The sequence below is a fragment of the Sceloporus occidentalis genome, unplaced genomic scaffold (genome assembly GCF_023333645.1).
Source record: "Sceloporus occidentalis isolate IW3139 unplaced genomic scaffold, rSceOcc1.0.p SCAF_132, whole genome shotgun sequence".
NCBI classification, from domain to species: Eukaryota; Metazoa; Chordata; class Lepidosauria; order Squamata; family Phrynosomatidae; genus Sceloporus; species Sceloporus occidentalis.
Genome location: NW_028317112.1, coordinates 2072902 through 2092026, shown reverse-complemented (window position 1 = coordinate 2092026; position 19125 = coordinate 2072902). Strand labels below are relative to the sequence as shown.

The 19125-nt window shown below is 41.9% G+C and overlaps 1 protein-coding gene across 1 annotated transcript; it reads left to right on the top strand.

The window, feature by feature from the left end:
- Nucleotides 1–271: 271 nt before the first annotated feature.
- LOC149281454 (guided entry of tail-anchored proteins factor 1-like) lies at nucleotides 272–18649 on the top strand. Its single transcript, XM_089499269.1, has 5 exons — nucleotides 272–361; nucleotides 2003–2168; nucleotides 7605–7672; nucleotides 16559–16673; nucleotides 18576–18649. The coding sequence occupies exons 1-5, from the start codon at nucleotides 272–274 to the stop codon at nucleotides 18647–18649; spliced, it is 513 nt and encodes a 170-aa protein (XP_089355395.1).
- Nucleotides 18650–19125: the final 476 nt, after the last annotated feature.

The following is a 19125-nucleotide window of genomic DNA, read 5'->3' as shown; positions in this document are numbered from 1 at the left end:
TTCCAAACATATGTTTAAACGTTCCATCCCATATCCCAATGTTCCAAGGAGGACGGAGGGGGGTGGGGCGTTACAGTATGGCGACTGTACCCTTTTAAAAAAAATGTATTTATTAAATTAAAGTCAATGTCAGAAACGATTAGAAAAGAAGTGCGTGGCTTTCCGTGCCCCGGTGCGAGGGAATAACATAACCCGGGTTTCACATCCGAGGCCCCCCGAGGGGTGGAGTTTGGTTATTGCTATTGTGTGATGTGACCGTAAAGCGGGGAACATGGCGGAGAGCTGTGCGTGGTTGCTAGTGCTGAGCACTGTGTTTTTGTGCAATCTCTTTAAAATCCTGCTTCCTTCCTTTTCCTCAATAGTAAGTAAGCAAAGGGACGCTTTAAGTGACCCCACGGAGGCAGATCACTTCCACGAATGATAAAGGGGCGGTAGATCTATGAATTAGGAGCCTCAGACGGGAGGTGTAGCGCGGGGATCGGTTCCGGTCCCGTTAGTTACCCACGTTCTTTGTTTATAGTTCACAGTGATGCAATGTAGCTTTAGAACGCGAACACCGGATTCGTGGAATCCCGGCCCTTCGCGATGAATTAGCTGCCATGTTCCTCGCGCGCTGTTTGGATTCGGGTTCACCTCACGTAACCCCAGAGCGTTAAAATGGAAAACACTCCACGCGTGCTCTTCACAGCCCCGCAAAACCAACCGGCGCGCAGGGCTATAATCCCCTCCGTGGCCATCTGGAGAGGGTCAGGAAAGGTGCCTTATCGGGCATTACCGGTCCCCTGCTGCAGACACGCACCGCCAGTGGGTTTCAGGCACCATTATACCACCCAACTCGGGGCAGGGGGTTACAGTAACCATGGTTACTAAACTTTGTTTTACCTGAAAAGTAATTTTAAGAATTTTTTTCTACATTGTTGCAAACTTCCCCATGGAAGTGGAAATATAGTGAAGCCCTTGTGTTATTAATAATTTCATTTATTATTATTATTGCAACAACAATGCGCTCAGCGCTCGTTACAGTACAGATATTCAGGGGTTAGGACCAGACTAGAATTGACATTTTTAGCTTCCCAATATTACCCAGATTGTATTGATAAAGATGTTTTATTGTCCCAATACTATATTATATATATATATATATATATATATATATATATATATATATATATACTGACTAACAATATACTATACATACTATATATTGTGTGTATATATATATAATATATACACTGGCTAACACTATACTTACTATATACTGTATATATATATATATATATATACAATGACTAACAGTATACATACTATATATATATATATACACACACACACTAACAGTATACATACTACATTCTGTATATATATATATATATATATATATATATATATATATATACACACATTGACTAACAGTATACATACTACATACTGTATATATGTATATTATTATATATACCCTATATGTGCCGATATGTGTCAGTGATCATTACTGATCAGGTAAAGTTACATTTTTAGGAGCCATGGCTACCTTCCTTTGTTGGGCATGAGTCCGTGTGATAGGAGTGATTTCACTTGAAAAGCACTAAAACCTCTTTACCCCCAGGCACCGTTATTATTATTTATCGTATTATATAGCGCCATCATATTCCACAGCGCAGTACAATGTGTAAACAGGAAAAATAGTATATAACAATTTGACTTTCAGACACAACAGGCGAGGAGGGCCCTAAAGAGCTTGCAATCTAGAGCGTATACACAAAATACCGCGCAAGCTCATATTTTTATTGTCAGTATGATTGAATTTTCAAAAGGCAGTCCCGGGCCACGTTACGAGATACACGGACCGTATCTTGTTTAGGTATCACCCGTTATCACCTCCTCGCCCTTCTAGCACCTGTGGGCTACATCTCCTAAGCAGCGGGAGAGCCAGAGGTTGCTGTGGATGGAGGGAATAAATAAATAAATTCTTCCCCCCCCCCCCCTTTTTCTTTCATTTCTTCAGCTGTCTCGCTTGTTGCAGAAGGATGCGGAGCAGGAATATCAGATGAGGTCTGAGATCCAGGGGATGAGGCAGGAGCTCTCCAACATCAGCATGATGGACGAGTTTGCCAGATACGCCAGACTGGAGCGCAAAATCAACAAGATGACGGACAAGCTCAAAACCCACGGTAACGATTGCAAGCTTCGCTGGCCGGATACATCTAGGCGCCTCTCATCGAGAAAAAAAAAACAAATGAACCATGGTGGCGCTTTGACGCCATGTTACCGATACGTCGCTCTAGCCGATTGGATAGGAAATGTATGGCCGGAATGGTCCGGAGCCAAACCGCAAATATGGCTGCTCGATGGGCAACGTGTACCGACGATTGTCACGCTGCGGGGGTCGTGTGCTGCCCACCCTCAGCCATATTAGTCATTCTTGTGTCGATGTCATCAGTAGGCACAGCTCTCGATAATTAAGGCTGGTAATTCCACCCCAAAAAACCCATACGTGAAGTCCTCTACCCCCCTTTAGCTCTATTGTCGCTTTTTGATCTATACGTCAATATTTTGTACGTTTGCTTCACGTAGGGATCAATGAGAAAAAATATGGCTGCTGAGATATTTATTTCCCCTAGTTATGAAAGTCCAGGCTTTGAAGGACGCCATCGAGAGATAGTCACCAGGATGTTCTGCACAAGGTGGTGGGTCTTTAGGGGTCATGTCAGCGGATCAATGGGGGGGTTTATCAGTTTATACATAGATTTATGCACAAGCTGGTTCATTGAACCCGATTAAATTAACGGAAGGCAATGGATTATAATTAGCTATGCATTATATAGGGTCTTCCAGGAGACTGAGACTTTAAGACACGGAGCCCCAGCTTATGATGTCATATCTAGGCACTTGGCGTCTAAACGCCACGCGGCACCTTCTAATGCAGCCTACGGGGGGCTGCGCTGTAACGGCACAGCCTCCATGGTGTAAATGGGCCGGTTGGGGAGATCAAAGATTTCCCTTCTAACCGGCTCGTCGAGCAGCAAAGACACCGGGGAGTCCGATCTCCCAAGATTGCTGCCTACCGGCCTAATCCAGAATGAATCTAAACTAGAGGGGCAATAGATGTAATGTAAGGAAGTTCTACTTTACTGAAAGGGTGGTAGATAAATGGCGCAGCTCCCAGCAGATGTGGTAGAGGGTCTTTAAACATGCACAGGATAGGCATATGGCTCCTGAATGCAACACGAGACCGACGTCTGATTAAGGTATAGACAGACAGGCAGAGCGAATGGTTCTTATCTGCCGTCCAATTCTTAAAAAAAAGAGAGGGATGACAATGTGCGATGGCGGCCAGCGTAACAAGCATGGAGTGAACACACTGTGTGCCGTTGATTGCGCCATGGTTTCTATGCTTTTATTTGATGTATATTTGTGTTTATTCATGTTTTTCTGTGTGCGGTTGGTCTCACGGTTTTGTACCTGCGCAGCGGGGCGCCTTCATCTTTATCAATGGCTCGGCCGTAGGTGTAAACGGTCTTTTTCAGATGGATGAGGCGGCCTAGCAGGAGCCCCGAAAACCCGGCTTTGTTATCCATTTGCTTTCTGTAGGTGTTTGGTCGCTGAGGAGAAAGACATTCACATGCATGAAACTAAACGGCTACACGCGGTTCTCTCTTTGCTCATGTAAATGCATACGAAGCGGGGCGGGCGACACACCGGGGGTCCGTTATTATCCCGCCACTTTTGCATTTAGATTACGTGGTAAAAGTATATAAACAGCCCTTCGCCAACTAAAGATAGTTCAAACGTTTGGGGTCACTTAGACATTTCCTTGTTGGGGGGAGCACATTTTGTCCATTAAAATAACACGAAATGGATCAGAAATCCAGCACAGACGGGGTTAAATGACTATTGTGGCCGGAAATGGCTGATTTTTAATGGAATCTCTTCATAGGCGTACAGAGGCTCTTTATCCCTCCCATCACTCCTGTGTTCCAATGGCCCTTTATCACTCCCATCACTCCTGTGTTCCAATGGCCCTTTATCACTCCCATCACTCCTGTGTGCCAATGGCCCTTTATCACTCCCATCACTCCTGTGTTCCAATGGCCCTTTATCACTCCCATCACTCCTGTGTTCCAATGGCCCTTTATCACTCCCATCACTCCTGTGTCCCAATGGCCCTTTATCACTCCCATCACTCCTGTGTTCCAATGGCCCTTTATCACTCCCATCACTCCTGTGTTCCAATGGCACGCTGTGTTCGCTGATCCAAGTGTAAGTTTCAAAGGCTAATTGATGGTTAGAAAACCCTTTTGTAATTATGTTACAGCCAAAAATTTCCTTGTTTTCCATGAAAACAGCTAAGTGACCCCAAACTTTTAAAAGGCAGCTGAAGTGTACCGCGAGAGGCACCCCGTATTAAACACCTTAACGCCGTTATCTCCAGACGGACTAACCGGTTTCCAGTAATCAAATGCAAGACCTGCGGGTTCCTCCTTCACTTCTTGGATCCAAAAGGCCGATGGAGGCCATTAGCACCATAATGGAATTTCTAAACGGGGCAGCTAAGCTGGCGTTTACCCCGGCTCCAGCCATACGCACGAAATTGAGTGTTTGTTTGTTTAGTCTGACTTCCACCTCTGGTTACTGACGCCTTCTATATCAACAAAATGTAAATTCCACCAATGGCTTGGACGACTTCTTTCTATTAAAGGTACAGGAGCATCATCACAAAGAAAAAAAAAAGCTCCATTTTTACCGTACATTTAGCTGTAAAACACAGGTTTTTAGTGAAAGAGAGGAAAAAAAAAAGGCCTGAATATAAGACGAGCCTATGGGGTAAAAACATTTATGTACAATAGTGTATATATAGAACTGGGGGGTAGTAATGTGGAGTGGTCATTTAATCCATAGGCGTACAAAATCTTGTACCGAGGATCATGGGATATGTAGTCCACGAAGATTTGCATGTTGGCTTGGAGTTCACACTCTGGCAAGTCTTTGAGTGCAGGCGAGCGCGTATATAATATGTCCGGGGGGCTGCAGTAAGCGGCTGAAGGGCTCGGAGGATTTTTTTTTTTTTTCCCTGTAAAATATGGTATATTTGGGGAAAAATAATAAAATATTCCTTTTTTAAAAAAAATTCCTCATTTAGGGTCTTGCATAGTTTGCATGTTTTGTGTCCAAATATTTTTAAACTTTTCCGAAATTTTGAAAGTACGCCCAAATATTTTTCAGTATTTTTATAATATGTTGAAACGACGGGCACACATTAATATACGTTAAAGGTGTGCATTTTTTCAGTTGAAAAATACGAGATTCCGTTTATTCCGTTCACCGGTTTTGCTCTTTACAACAATGAACTAGAGGGACGTCTATTTATTTTTAGATTTATTAGTTTATTTCTTAAATATTATTTATTGCTACAGTTTAGGCACTAAGATTAAACTGCCCTCCTCCTCCATGAGAAGATACTTGCCTCCTACCTGAAATCAATGGGAGCGTTTTCCCGCGCAGGCACACAAGGGATCCGAACCACACTGGTTGCCAAGCCGTCGCTGGCGCGGGGGGTGTGCGTATATTTCGCGCACGGAGATTTGTTCAGCCAAACACATCACCTGCACGGAAAATAGCCGAGGGGTGGGGAAAATGCATACGGGGGGCTTCTGCGGTATCACCAGAGTTTAAAGGGGCCATGCGTTGTGAGCCCGTACATATACGGGCTTTGTCATGAAGGGGTTAAATAGGATTTTCTGGCTGTTCCCTGGTTCCTCACCTGTTTGTATGCAGATATTGGTCATGTCAGCAGCACCCTGTAATCTGTATTTAAATTAGGAAATTAGGGATTATTAGAGGGAACTCCTCAGGCTAGAGAAAAAGATGGGTTTATGTTACAAAAGAAACATTTGTATTATACCAAGTGCAACGAGGGGCGACGTCATTACATAAAAATTATAAAAAAAACATCGTGGGAGAGAAAAAAGGGAAAAAAAAAAAAATACCCCTCGTCCGGTTCTCGGCAGGAAGGTTTCTACCCTGGCGCCCATTGCTGAGACGCCCCCCCCCCATTTTAAGGATAGCTGATGTAAGGATGCGGAAACCCCCTGGTTACTAAGGGGTTAATCAGTGACAGACACACAAATCTGTCTACTTATCGCTAGGTTTTACAGCACTCTAATCTTCCGAGATTAAACTCTTATACAGCCAACCATGACATAAAACAAGACAATTCATCAATATTATATATATGAGTGTATATATATATATAAGGATCTCCATGAGATTTTGGGGGGGTTCTGTGGGAATTTTTGCCCGTTCATCCAGTAGAGCGTTTGTGAGGTCCGGCACTGATGTTGGACGAGACGCCCGGCTCACAATCTCCGTTCCAGTTCATCCCAAAGATGTTCGATGGGGTTGAGGTCTATATACAGTGTATATTTATATATCTATATATCAGCTCTGTAATATTTGGCCGTAACGACCATAGGCGTCCCAGATATTTAAGGGTCTCCTACTTGCAACTCCAAGGTGTGGATTTTGGCTTTATTCACACGTGTCATTTTAACAAAGTCTTTCAAATTGCAGCCAGGCCTGATCTCTGCCCTTGAGTATAGCAAATTTCCAAAGTTTCCCACCAATCAGATCAAAGTAAAAAATTTTTTGAAATTACCATAGCGAGGATGAGGGTGGGGATGGCTTCTGCCCCCAATTTGGCGGTTACACATTTTTTCCTGAAGTGGTTAAGCCACCCGTGGTTGCTGCAATAAACGTGTGTATGCTTTGGCAATGTGCCTATAAGTAGAATTTTTAACAAGATTTTTTATGGGTTGTTTTTTTTACGTCATTAAATGTATTATGACATCATAACCCAGCACTCAAAGCCCCTTACAAAACCCCCCACCCCATTCCAAGAAGAAACCAAGAGGAGGGATAGTAGTGGTGTGTTGGCGTGAGCGCTAGTTTAACTAATGAACAGCGGTAGTATAAAAACAATTTTAATATTCGCTTGCAGCGTCCCTAACAAGCCAGTCGCCGGCACTCATCCAGCCCCCGTCTCTCGGGAATCATCCTCCGCGCTGTTCTGCCAACGCATTTTACATCAGAACCAACAACTATCGTTTTTAATCATATCGGGAGCGTCCCGGGCTACACAGCGATAGACTTATCTATTAAACAAGAAAGTCTCTTTATGTTCCATTCGACAACCGCTTACCTGTGAAGAAGCCGGAATCGGTGAAACGCATCGGGTCATCCGCAACACCATTTATTTTGGTGCCGGAACATAATAAGTTCAGAGACATACAAGCATATATGTCATCAGAACCGTACAATTCTTCATTTTTATATGCTTGTTTTTTACAACAACATTGACTATTAAAGTAATTGTTTTTCCTCACTGTATTACCCTCTACCACTTCTGCTGGGAGGCTGTTCCACTTATCTACCACCCATTGAAGTAAAAATCCTTTACATGTCATCTAAGCATCTAGCCCTCTCCGGAGGCACCGAGACCCCCCCAGTATTGGACTTTGCTTTTGCTCTGCATTAGTCGGACGGTCGATCCAGTTTAACTCTTTACTTACCCCCCCCTTCTTGTTCACTAACCAGGATTTCTTTTACAGTTAAGGCCAGAACTGCTCAGCTTGCGAAAATCAAGTGGGTCGTCAGCATTGTATTTTATGTTCTACAGGTAAGTGAATTCTGTATTCTAAACAGTTTTGGGGCATGTGGGGTGGGGAGGGAATTATCTACACCTGCCTGTATTGTTTTATGGCATCAAAATATAACACTTGGCTGGCTAATCGAATCACAATATCCCTGTTTAAAAAGGTACCGATTGGGGGGGCTGAAATGCTCTTAATAGATCCCCCTAAAAGGGTCCGTCATGTCTGTTTATTTTGTATTCCCCAATTTGGAATCTTTGAAGCAAATATTGTTATCCAACCTGCGGCCCTCCAGCTGCTGCAGGACTACATCTCCCATAATGCTCTTTCAGCTAAGGGGCTGACTGAGGAGGATGGGAGATGTAGTCCCGCAGCAGCTGGAGGGCCACCGGTTGGACACCCCTGCCATAGATGAAGGGGCATACCCAAGAAGTGCTGGAGAGCCTTTCGAGGAGAAACACTCCACATAGCATGTCAATAGCAGAAGAAGAGATAGTTAGGGGTGTCAAAGTTCATTTACATTAAACTGTCCCTTTGCGTATCATCCAAAGGGGCTCCTCCTCGGCTGCCATCATCACCGTATAGCGATCGTATATGATGTCATATCCCTGCGCTACGTGTCATAAAGGCATGCGGTTGCTTTCATGGTATCCTCCAAAATGTAAATGGCAGGATGCCGGGGCGTGGAGATTGGGGGTTCGATTCCTGAAAATAAGGACAGAGGAAGACTTCGGCAAGAATGGTTATTCGTCCCATTAAGTTACTCCTCCGCTTTGTTGGTTGGAATGGACATAAGGTCAGGGCAGGGTGGCAATTAGATATTTGGGTTTTGCCCCCAACTGTCACACAACCCAGCTTCATTAAGGTAAAATAGCCCCTTTTAAGGACAATATCTACAAAATAATTGATGAGTAAAAGGAAAGAGCAGCGGCTTCCTCCGTGGTGTCCTGTCATGAACTCTATGCCTGTTCAATGTTGTGGTAGACTCATGAACAGAGATGTTAACCGGCTTCAATGATTCCTTCAAGACTTTAGCTGTTACTCTAGGGTTCTTTTTTCACCTCATTCAGCATTCTGCGTTGTGCCTTTGAGTCATCATGGCTGGGCGCCTTACTTCTAGGGAGAGTAGCCACAGCACTGAACCGTCTCTATTTATGAACAATGTGTAACTGTGGACTGATGAATATGTAAACTCTTTGAGATTACTTTGCAGCCCTTTAACCCCTTAACGTCCATTGCCGGGTCAGGCACGTCATGCAAAACGGTCACTTAACGACCTATGACGTGCCTGACATGTCATGAGACTTAAACAAGCTTAAACGGTGTTGCTGTAATGCCTTGATGTCGAGGCATTCAGCAACACCGAGATCGGCATGATGGGCCATGTCTGGCCCCTCCCCGGGGCGTCAACATCCGCCATACATTGTATGGCGGCGGACGCCCGTTTTAAAAGCGTTTAGGAGGTGATCAACGATCACCTTCTAAACTTCAATGGTGTCGCTGGAATGCCTTGATCAGGAGGCATCCAGCGACACCAAATACTTACCCGAGGGCGGGCTGTGACCGCTCCGGAGAGCGGTCACAGCCGCAGCTGCACGCAGTCTTCGCCATCCTCAAGATGGCGGTGGCCCGGGAAAAAAAATAATAAAGTTGAAAAAGTTCGCTAGACGGTCTCCAGACCCTCTAGAGAACTCTGGCTCCACTTGCAGGTTGAATACAGGTACTGCATTCAACCATACAAGTCAATGGAGCCCAGCTTTCTAATCACTATGTGATTAGTAAAATATTAAAAAAAAAAAAGAAAAAGCTTAAAAAAACATGGTAATATTTAAAAATTATTATGCTTTAGAGGAACTATCCAGTTCCAGCAAAATGTGAAAAAAAAAAGTCCAAAAAGAGTAAAATAAATAAAATAAAAAATAAAGTTTATTATTATGAGCAAGTGCTAAAATTAGCGCTGTATCTTCCCAAAAATCCTGACATGGAAAAATTTAAATAAAAGCATTTCAAATACCCAAGGGATGTCTAATTTAAAAAAATGAATGGTTTGATGGGGTAAATTGGAGTGGCCGGGCTCAAAGATAGGGCATAGGCACAGACTGACCGAAAAGGGGGGAAAAAAAAGCGCACTTCCAAAATGTGGCATTTTAACCCCAAACACCAGACAAACCCATACATGTGGGGTATCACTGTACTTGAGAGATGTTGTTGAACACATATTAGGGTGTTGTTTGATAGTGACGTATACCCAAAGTACAATTTGTGTAAAAAAAAAATACCAAAAAAATACTAACACAAAGTGTGGCAAAGGCTGGTGGTAGAATCTCATGCATGGAAAGGGTTAAAATACTAGCATTTGAAATACCTTGGGGTGTCTAGTTTTCAAAAATATATGGTTTGATGGGGTAAATTGAATTAGCCGGCTTCAAAGATGGTCCTATTAGGACATGGGGGCAGAATGACCAGATGTAAAAGTTCCAAGTTAAAAAATGTGCACTTCCTAAATGTGGCGTTTTACCTCCCAAACAACCCGACAAACCCATGCATGGGGGGGGTATGACTGTACTCGGGAGATGTTGCTGAACACATATTGGGGTTTTGTTTGAAAGTGATGTATACCAGGAGCTGTAAATCCATACCTGAAGAGCAATTTTAGCAATAAAAAACACAAAATAAATTACTACCACAAAGTTTGACAAAGACTGGTGGTAAAATTAGTGCATGGAAAGAGTTAAAATTCTAGCATTTGAAATACCTTGGGGTGTCTAGTTTTCAAAAATATATGATTTGATGGGGTAAATTGCATTGGCCGGCTTCAAAGATACCCGAAATGGCACATGGGGGGAAGAATTACCAGATTTGGAAAAAATGGTTTTGAAATAGCAAAACGCTACTTGTACTTAATGCTCCATAACGTGCAGAAAAAAGCAAAAAAACATAAAAACATTGGGTATTTCTAAACTCAGGACAAATAGTAGAATATATTTAGTAGGTTTTTTCATTAGCTTTTTTGGATGAGTAAAAGATTTTTGGGGTAAAAGTCAGAAAATGTGTTATTTATTTTTTTTTTACATTTTTCATCATATTTTATTATTTTTTTTATGGGAAATTAGATAATATGATTAAAACAATGGTATCTGAAGAAAGCCCTTCTTGTCCTGAAAAAAACAACATATAATTTGTGTGGGTTCACTAAATGAGTGAAGAGAAAATTACATCTAAACACGAACACCGCAAAAGTGTTAAAACAGCCTCGGTCCCAATGGTACAAAAGGTAAAACACAGCCTGGTCCTTAAGGGGTTAAAGCTTTATGCCAGTCAGCAGTTCTTGATTGTAGGTCTGCTGAGGTTTATTTTTTTTGTGAGGTGTGGTTCACATCAGCCGATGCTTCTTGAGAATAGCAAACAAAAAATGTTTGGTTTTTTTGTTTTTGTTTTTTTTATGTCAAAGTAGCTCTAAAGACACCTCCAATCCAGTTTCATTGGTTGGGCTCCAGGTTTGCTGACTCCTGACTCCAATTAGCTTTTGTTGAAGTGATAAGCCTAGATGTTCGCCTACTTTCTCCAACCCACTGTATGTTTGAATGATGCATTCAATCTGGACAAGAACAATACAATCATTTGTGTGTTATTAGATATTATTGTAACTTTGATGAAGATCATATCATATTTTAAGACAAATTTATACATAAATGCCGGTAATTCCAAAAGGTTAGGTTAGCTTTTTCTTTCCACTGTATATGCAGGTGTGTATGTTTTTATGTGGGGATATCTGTCTATGAATGCATAGGATTGAGCCTATTAAGCATATGTATGTATGCAGGGAGTGCTGGTACCTTCTGGCAAAGTGGCCCCATTGACCCCTTTAACCCTCTAGTAACTAACATACACACTCACTCATACAAACGTACACACTTATGCTACCACATATACACATTCACACTAACACACAATTGCGCTAACACGTGTAGACACTCATGTTAACACATACACATTAACATACACACTAATTTGAACATACATACATACACACATATGTGCATACTGAATCCTACCTGACTCGATTACCCTCTCATTCCCCCTCCCTAATTCCTTTACCCCGTACCTTTTCCCAGAGCCTTCTTTGGAGCTGCTCACACACACACCTGACTTGCTAAGATTTGGTTATCATAAACCCCAAACTCACTGCCTACGTAGATTTCCTTTTCCGAGGCAGCCGTAGCTGGGAGGAATACTTTGACCACTGTCTATATAATTCTGTTACTCCCCAGATAATACTGTAATAAAAATAAATTTTGATGTAAAAAGGCAGGATATCTTGTCACATTCATCCAATGTGTGCCATATGGTCACTTTGTCTACGGAGGTGTTTGTTACAAATGAGGAGCTTTCTGTCTCCCTTAAAGCTCCCACTCCTCGCTTGTCGTTTCTGTTGAGTCTCATTTGGTCTCTTTGAACCACTCTTGTTTGATCATTACTTAGCAAAGCCTCCTTTGGGCTCAACATTTATGTCCTCCCCTTTGCTTCCAGGGATCCCTAGTGTGTTGCCCAGCAGCAAATAAATCTCAAGAGCCAGGTAGCCATGACTCCTGTAATTTTTTAGCTTATGTTTTATGAATGTTGATATTAATCTTTATGAATATTGTCCTTTGTGGCTCTCAAAATGTTGTTGTCTCCTAATTGGCCACAATTATTTACGAAGGTTATTTCTTCTAGACATATCTGTTACATGTGACACAACGCACCACCTATACAGAAGAGTATAAAATATATCCTCCTTATATAAGCTACCGAAAAAAACCAAAAAAACCCCAAATTGTTACTGGTTTAAGCAAACAAAATAATACTATAATCCACCCCGGTTCTAAAGCTTTGATTGAAATAATTAAAATATACCTCGAGCCAAAAATGTAGTTTATTTTCTGCAGATCCCGCTGGTTTTGTTCTATGAAATCCGAGTATTTAGTAGTATGTAACCTCCGACCACCCACTTCCATTCCACCTTATTCATAAGTTTGGCCCTTGTTCTCCTTCTTTTAGTTAGTGTTCCACAAGGTTCCGTTCCGAGTCCTCCGCTTTGGATTCAGTTTTACATTGGTTCATATGGCAAACTGAGAAAATAAAATAAAAAGAGTAAATTAGATTTCAGTGCCCTTTGTACTCCGGTAATAAAGGTATGCCATCGACGGACTTTTCTTCTTCCAATCTTTCTGCTGCACCTGCGGACTATGTCATGGAATGCCTCTCCTCTATGAGTGGATGCCTGGCCTCTGATTAAAGAAGAACGGACATAATTAGTCCTAAGTCTCGTTCATTCTCCACATCCAGCCTACTTAGCAAAAAAAAGTTTCTATGTGTCCCTTACCAGAGAAGATGGAACCAAAGCTCTAACTTCTCCAACATCAGCCATGATGCCCTCATATATGGTCTCCAAACCGAACTCCTTTGCCACTTACAGAACATAATGGATGCAGCTGCCCGCCATAGCGTCTTTACCCAAAATGTATGTTACACGCTGCTGTGAAGCACATTCTCACTCAAAATCAGTCTTTGACTATTGACTTGATTGGCGATTATAGATTGGAAGTCAGAAACTGAGAAACTTGTGTTTGAGTGCGGAGGAGGTGAACGCCATCACACCTCTTAGACATTCGGTGACCGAAAATAAGATGGAACTGGAAAAGTAAATTTTTTTCCCCAAACATTTTAGTTTGAATTATTATTATCAACAATATTATTATTTTTTATATAGTGACATCTTATTATGCCAAGCCAATTATAATAATATAATAATAGTATAATTATTATCATTATTATTATTATTAGCCTTTATTTAAGGCAAACATTAGTTTTATAAAGTACAAACATAATTTTTTTTAATTATTTTCTTTATTTTTTTTAAATTACTTTAGAAATTACGAGATCTCAGAGCAGCTCACGTTTTCTTGTATTTTGATCCCTCAACCCGTCCTTATCTTCTTGGCTGTCTGCTTCATCCCTTTTTAAAATAAATGTAGCCTGTTTTATTACAAGTGCTGATAACAGGATATTGTGAGTGCCCAAAATGCCCATATAGTAAATTGGTGGCTATCAATCGTTTTCTGCTGTGTGTGTGTAAATTATAAAAATGTTGGAACCCTGCTTCTTATAGCGCACAAAATATATAAAACATATAACATTATATCTATTATATTACTTATTATATTTTATATTAATTATATAAATTATTATTATTATTATTATTAAATACCCAAATTACTATGCTACTTTATAAATAAAGATCACATTCTCATGTAAATACGCTCGAGGAGGAGTAGGCATGGATGTCCGGCTACACCTCTCACAGTATGTTTGGTTTGTATTCGGTTTCCATGGAAAGGATCTGTTAACGTTACCAGTTATTTTATTAAGTCATCCTCTGATGTAATATATAAACATAATTTCAAGGGCATTCGAATACCTTATGCGCTCTAGATTGTAAGCTCTTTACCTTAGTCTGTCTATTGTAGTGTTGTCATTCTAGCGCTGTCACGCCCAGTGTGTTTGTTTGTACGCAGAGGATATCGCATATATATTTCCCTCGCTGTAATTGAAGCGTATGCCCAGGCTTCTGCCCCTCCCTAATGTTAAATAATTCGAGCAGAAAAAAAAAAAAAAGGCGGTTGAGATTTTTGCCCCCGGCGAAACCTGGCTTTCAGACTTCTTCTTTTCCGTTGGTGGAGTCTAAGCATTTCATGCCAAGGTTTCATTTCTTTACATTCCTGGTATAGACACACACCTGCATTTTTTAAAATCTCAAGTTCACAATTTCGTTTAAGACCATCGTAGTATCGCCCATAAAAAAAAAAAAATAATAAAAAATAAATAAAAAAAGTGCTGCGTTTTCACCAGAAGAAAAAGTCCTCTGCAATTTAGGGGTTCGTCCTACTGGCGCATTAGGGCTTCGTCCTACTGGCACATTAAGGGTTCATCCTGGCACATTAGGGGTTCGCCCTACTGGCACATTAGGGGTTCGCCCTACTGGCACATAAGGGGTTCCCCCTACTGGCATATAAGGGGTTCCCCCTACTGGCACATTAGTGGTTCGCCCTACTGGCACATAAGGGGTTCCCCCTACTGGCACATAAGGGGTTCGCCGTACTGGCACATTAGGGGTTCGCCCTACCGGCACATTAGGGCTTCGCAGTACTGGCACATTAGGGGTTCGTCCTACTGGCACATTAGGGGTTAATGGAGGTATTTATACAATATGGTTCGCCTCCTTGCTAATTGTTTACACCCGGTGGAATTTCCTCACTGGGTAACGCCAGAAGGTGAATACTAGCTTGACTTAATCATTCATCACGAGATGCAGCAGCGGAAACGTCGGCCGTTTGTTGAATTTAAGGCGGAATTTATCTTGAGTGGAAATAAAATAACAAGAAGAGGTATTAAAGGGCAAAAAGCTCAGACTATAGTTTTTTGGGTTTTTTTGGATAAATAAATTAATCGAGGCTAAAAGCTATGTAGACGGCAGTCCCACTTTAAGGGGTGAGTGGTGCATGACCCCTTCTTACGGTGATCACCTTGGAGACTTTTCTTTGCTTAAGTGCATGACGTCGGCCAGACTGAAAAATAAGATGCGATCTTGGGAGTTTGATTACAAAAACTAAAAACATTATTCCCTTTTTAAATAACGACATCTCCGAGTACAGAGGAGTGGAAACAAATACTAAAGTCCCGTGGAAAGATGCATATTTTTGTTTTAGCATTAACCCTTCAACAACCCTTTAAAGCTGATTACTTTTGTGATGACATGAAACCTAAGTGTACTGTGATATAGTTTAGTCTTAAAGAAAAATGAGGTTTATTTTATTTTGCCCCAATAAACTCCCTTTATCTGCAGACCTGGAGCCGCCATTGTTGTCAGTCGTGTGATATTTTGAGTGACTTTTCCGGCTCAAACACCACACTGAGCTGATGCTTTATGGCAGTGCTAACAAAGTCAGTTCCTACATAGACTTTCATTTGTCAGAGTGTCTGGCTGGGTGATTAAGACTGAGCAGCAGATCTGCTCCTTTAGTGTGCAGCTGCTGTCTGAACGCACACAGCCACAAACAAGATTGTAGTGTATGCAGTGGCGTAACTAGAGGGGTTGTAGCCGGCGACCCCTTCTTCCTGTCTTCTGTAACCGGTTCAGAATTGTATAGAAAGGGGCCGTCCGACTTGGACCGCACCAGTCCAGGTCGGAAGGGCCCTTTATAAACTATTTTGAGCCTGCACAGGAACATATCGGAGAGAAAGCTGCAATAGTGGTGAGAGATAATTGTGTGTGTGAGCATGGATGTATAATTGTGTGTGTGTGAACATGAGTCTATAATTGTGTGTGTGAGCACGGATGTGTAATTGTGTGTGAGCATGGATGTGTAGGTGTTAGTGTGCGCGCATAGATGTATAAGTGGGGTGAGATGGAGTGTTAGATTGAATGTGTAAGTGTGTGTCATTTGTGTAAGTGTGTCTACATATGTGTGCCAGAGTGTATGTTGGAAGGAGGGACAAGGGGCAAAGAAGACACAATTTGTTTCGAGGCAATGATGGCACAGGTAAGCTGTTTAGGGCAAGGATGGCACAGATAAGCTGTTTGGAGGCATTGACAAACTTGTGTAGAGATGGCCCAGTCTTGTTTGGGAGGTTAGAATGGCTCCGATAAGCTGCTTGGGCCAAAGACACTCACAACCAGTTTGGGGCAAAGGAAGAGCGGGGCCACCTTTGCCTTGCTTGGTGATGTTGGGGGACTCTGTGTACCCAGCCAATGTCATTTATCGCCTTATTGGTTGAATTATTGTTCAGGGCTCTGTATGCAATTGTATGCAATTTGAAAGCCCAGATGGCAGACATTTATACAAGATATCTTTTGCTTTTGATTTTTCCAGGCAGTCTTGATGATCTCCTTGATATGGAAATATTACTCTGAACCGGTGACTGTGCTACCGAGTAAATGGATTGCGCCTTTGGAGCGTCTGGTAGCCTTTCCAACAGGGATTGCAGGTAAGGTTAATAACAGCCAAATCATGGCTTTAATGTTATTCAGTGTGGGTATAAAAAAATTAAAAAAGCCCTGCATTCTCCTCCAACTGCTCCCATGTCCCCGTCTACTTCTCCGCAGCTCCGCTTCTTCTCTCACCCCTTCTTTCTGCTGTCTTCTTTCATCTTCCTCTCCTCCGTTAACCAGGCCTTCCGGAGAGCAATTCTAATGAACACCGATACTAAATTATGGAACTGGGATTCCAAGACGATGCTAAGGATAATACCAATACTAACATACAGAGATTCCATTCCTACAGAATACTGAATGTGGTACCAAGGGCTTTGTAGGACAGTTGCAGTTCCAACTGACTTCACTATGAATTGTGAAGGACCTTCCGAAGTGTCCCCTTCAAGAAGGGCAGAGCTGCATCATCAGAGTTATTTAGCCGCATCATGATATATGTAATAAAATAAAAATATATCATTGTTAGTCACCTGAAGTTTCAACCGTTTACATATAGTTATAATGCAATTAAGCATAAACTTTGGGAATTGGTATGGTCTAATACCTTCTTCTATTCTTCTTCTATTCTTAATGATGTCATACATTAGCATACAACTAAAGGTTTTATATAATAATATATTTTTTTTAACGAACGTCGTCTCCTGATGAATCTAGCACAGTCCAATCCTGCCTAATAATTTACAGCGATAAGTAAGGTGACGCTCAGTGATGAAATTTGATGACCAGGGAAATAATAGAATGACAGGAGATTTGTGACTCCAGTAGATTTGTAGCCCTCAGTCGCACTGACGTTGCCTGCGGGGCTGGCCCCACACGCAGGAAGGCTGGCCGCGGTTGCAGGGAAAGTGGGTGAGGAGTGGGGAGTGCTGCCTCTCCCACGAGCCAGAGTTTATCAGCGATGACCCAGAGACCCTGGGAAGTGGCACATCACCCGGCCACTGGGGGGTCCCCCGTACATCATTCAGGGGCTGCTAACTTTAAAATGCCCGGGCCGTTTTTCTAGAGTGACAGGATATTCATTTTTGGAATATTTTACGCCCATCGAAAAAAACCAATGCACTATTTTTAAAGTGTTTGACAGTCTTCTAGTGGGTGTCCAAAAAGCCATATCTTCAGTTCCCTGTCAGTCTTCCACTTTCATTTTATAAACATTACAGTCAAAAGTTTGGGGTCAGTTAGCTGTTTTCATGAAAAACGAGGAGAACATAATTACAAAGGGGTTTTCTAACAATCCATTGGCCTTTTAATCTTAAACTTGGATCAGCGAACACAGCGTGCCATTGGAACGCAGGAGTGATGGGAGTGATAAAGGGCCATTGGAACCCAGGAGTGATGGGAGTGATAAAAGGCCATTGGAACACAGGAGTGATGGGAGTGATAAAGGGCCATTGGAACCCAGGAGTGATGGGAGTGATAAAGGGCCATTGGAACCCAGGAGTGATGGGAGTGATAAAGGGCCAATGGAACACAGGAGTGATGGGAGTGATAAAGGGCCACTGGAACACAGGAGTGATGGGAGTGATAAAGGGCCATTGGCAACAGGGGCAACTGCCCGGGACTTAAATTAAAACATCGTTGCTTTTTTTGTTTTTTTAAACTTTATTTAACATGGAGGATGTTAAATAAAGTTAAAACAACAAAAAAAACCCAATGTTTTAATTTAAGTCCCGGGCAGGGGCGCCGAGCGGTCGCTCGTGAAGTTTTCAGCAACCGCTCAGCAACCCTCGCTCTCCGTGACTCCCTCGCGGTGCCGGCGTTTCATGCTGAGTACCAGAATATAATATAAGAATAAATATATCCCAAAGAATAAACAGTGAGTTATGTAAAATTTAGAGAGAGAAAAAAAAAGCATAATTTTCCCGAATCGTTCTATTAAACGTAACATTTTCTCGTTCCAGGTGGTGTCGGGATTACGTGTTGGCTCGTAGTTTGCAACAAAGTTGTGGCTATAATGCTCTATCCTATCAGTTAAGATGGACGACGCACTGACAACGCGACATTCCATGAACGCAGACCCGCGCATGCGGACAGAACATGTAGCAAGCAGCTGCTTTACACTTTGTTTACATTATTTGTTATTTATTTAAATGGATTAAAGGAATCTGAGGCCCGTGATGCGATACATACACTAGATAGCTAAGAAGATCAGCGCTGTTTAGATCTCGTCATCAAGTGAATATTATATGCATGTTTTGTGTGCGTGAAATAAATTAGCGCATGGATATTCCGAGGCTCAATGCTTCTATTCCTGTTACTCATTTAGTGAGTTTCTAATAATCCATAATTGAAAGTGTGTATCAGCAACAGAAAGGATCGCATGTTCATATTACATTATCCTGCATCTTTGGGGAAAATCTTTATTTTTTATTTCCTATTTTTGGTGATAAATCTATATTTTAATTTGCTGTATGAAGGATATTTAATGATAGCTGCTTGCCTTTACACTTT

Bases quoted from the DNA above. Each gene is read 5' to 3' on its own strand.
- LOC149281454 (XM_089499269.1), top strand. From the start codon at position 272: ATGGCGGAGAGCTGTGCGTGGTTGCTAGTGCTGAGCACTGTGTTTTTG. The intron at 362-2,002 runs GTAAGTAAGCAA...TCATTTCTTCAG, and splicing joins TTCCTTCCTTTTCCTCAATA to CTGTCTCGCTTGTTGCAGAA. The intron at 16,674-18,575 runs GTAAGGTTAATA...TTCTCGTTCCAG, and splicing joins CTTTCCAACAGGGATTGCAG to GTGGTGTCGGGATTACGTGT.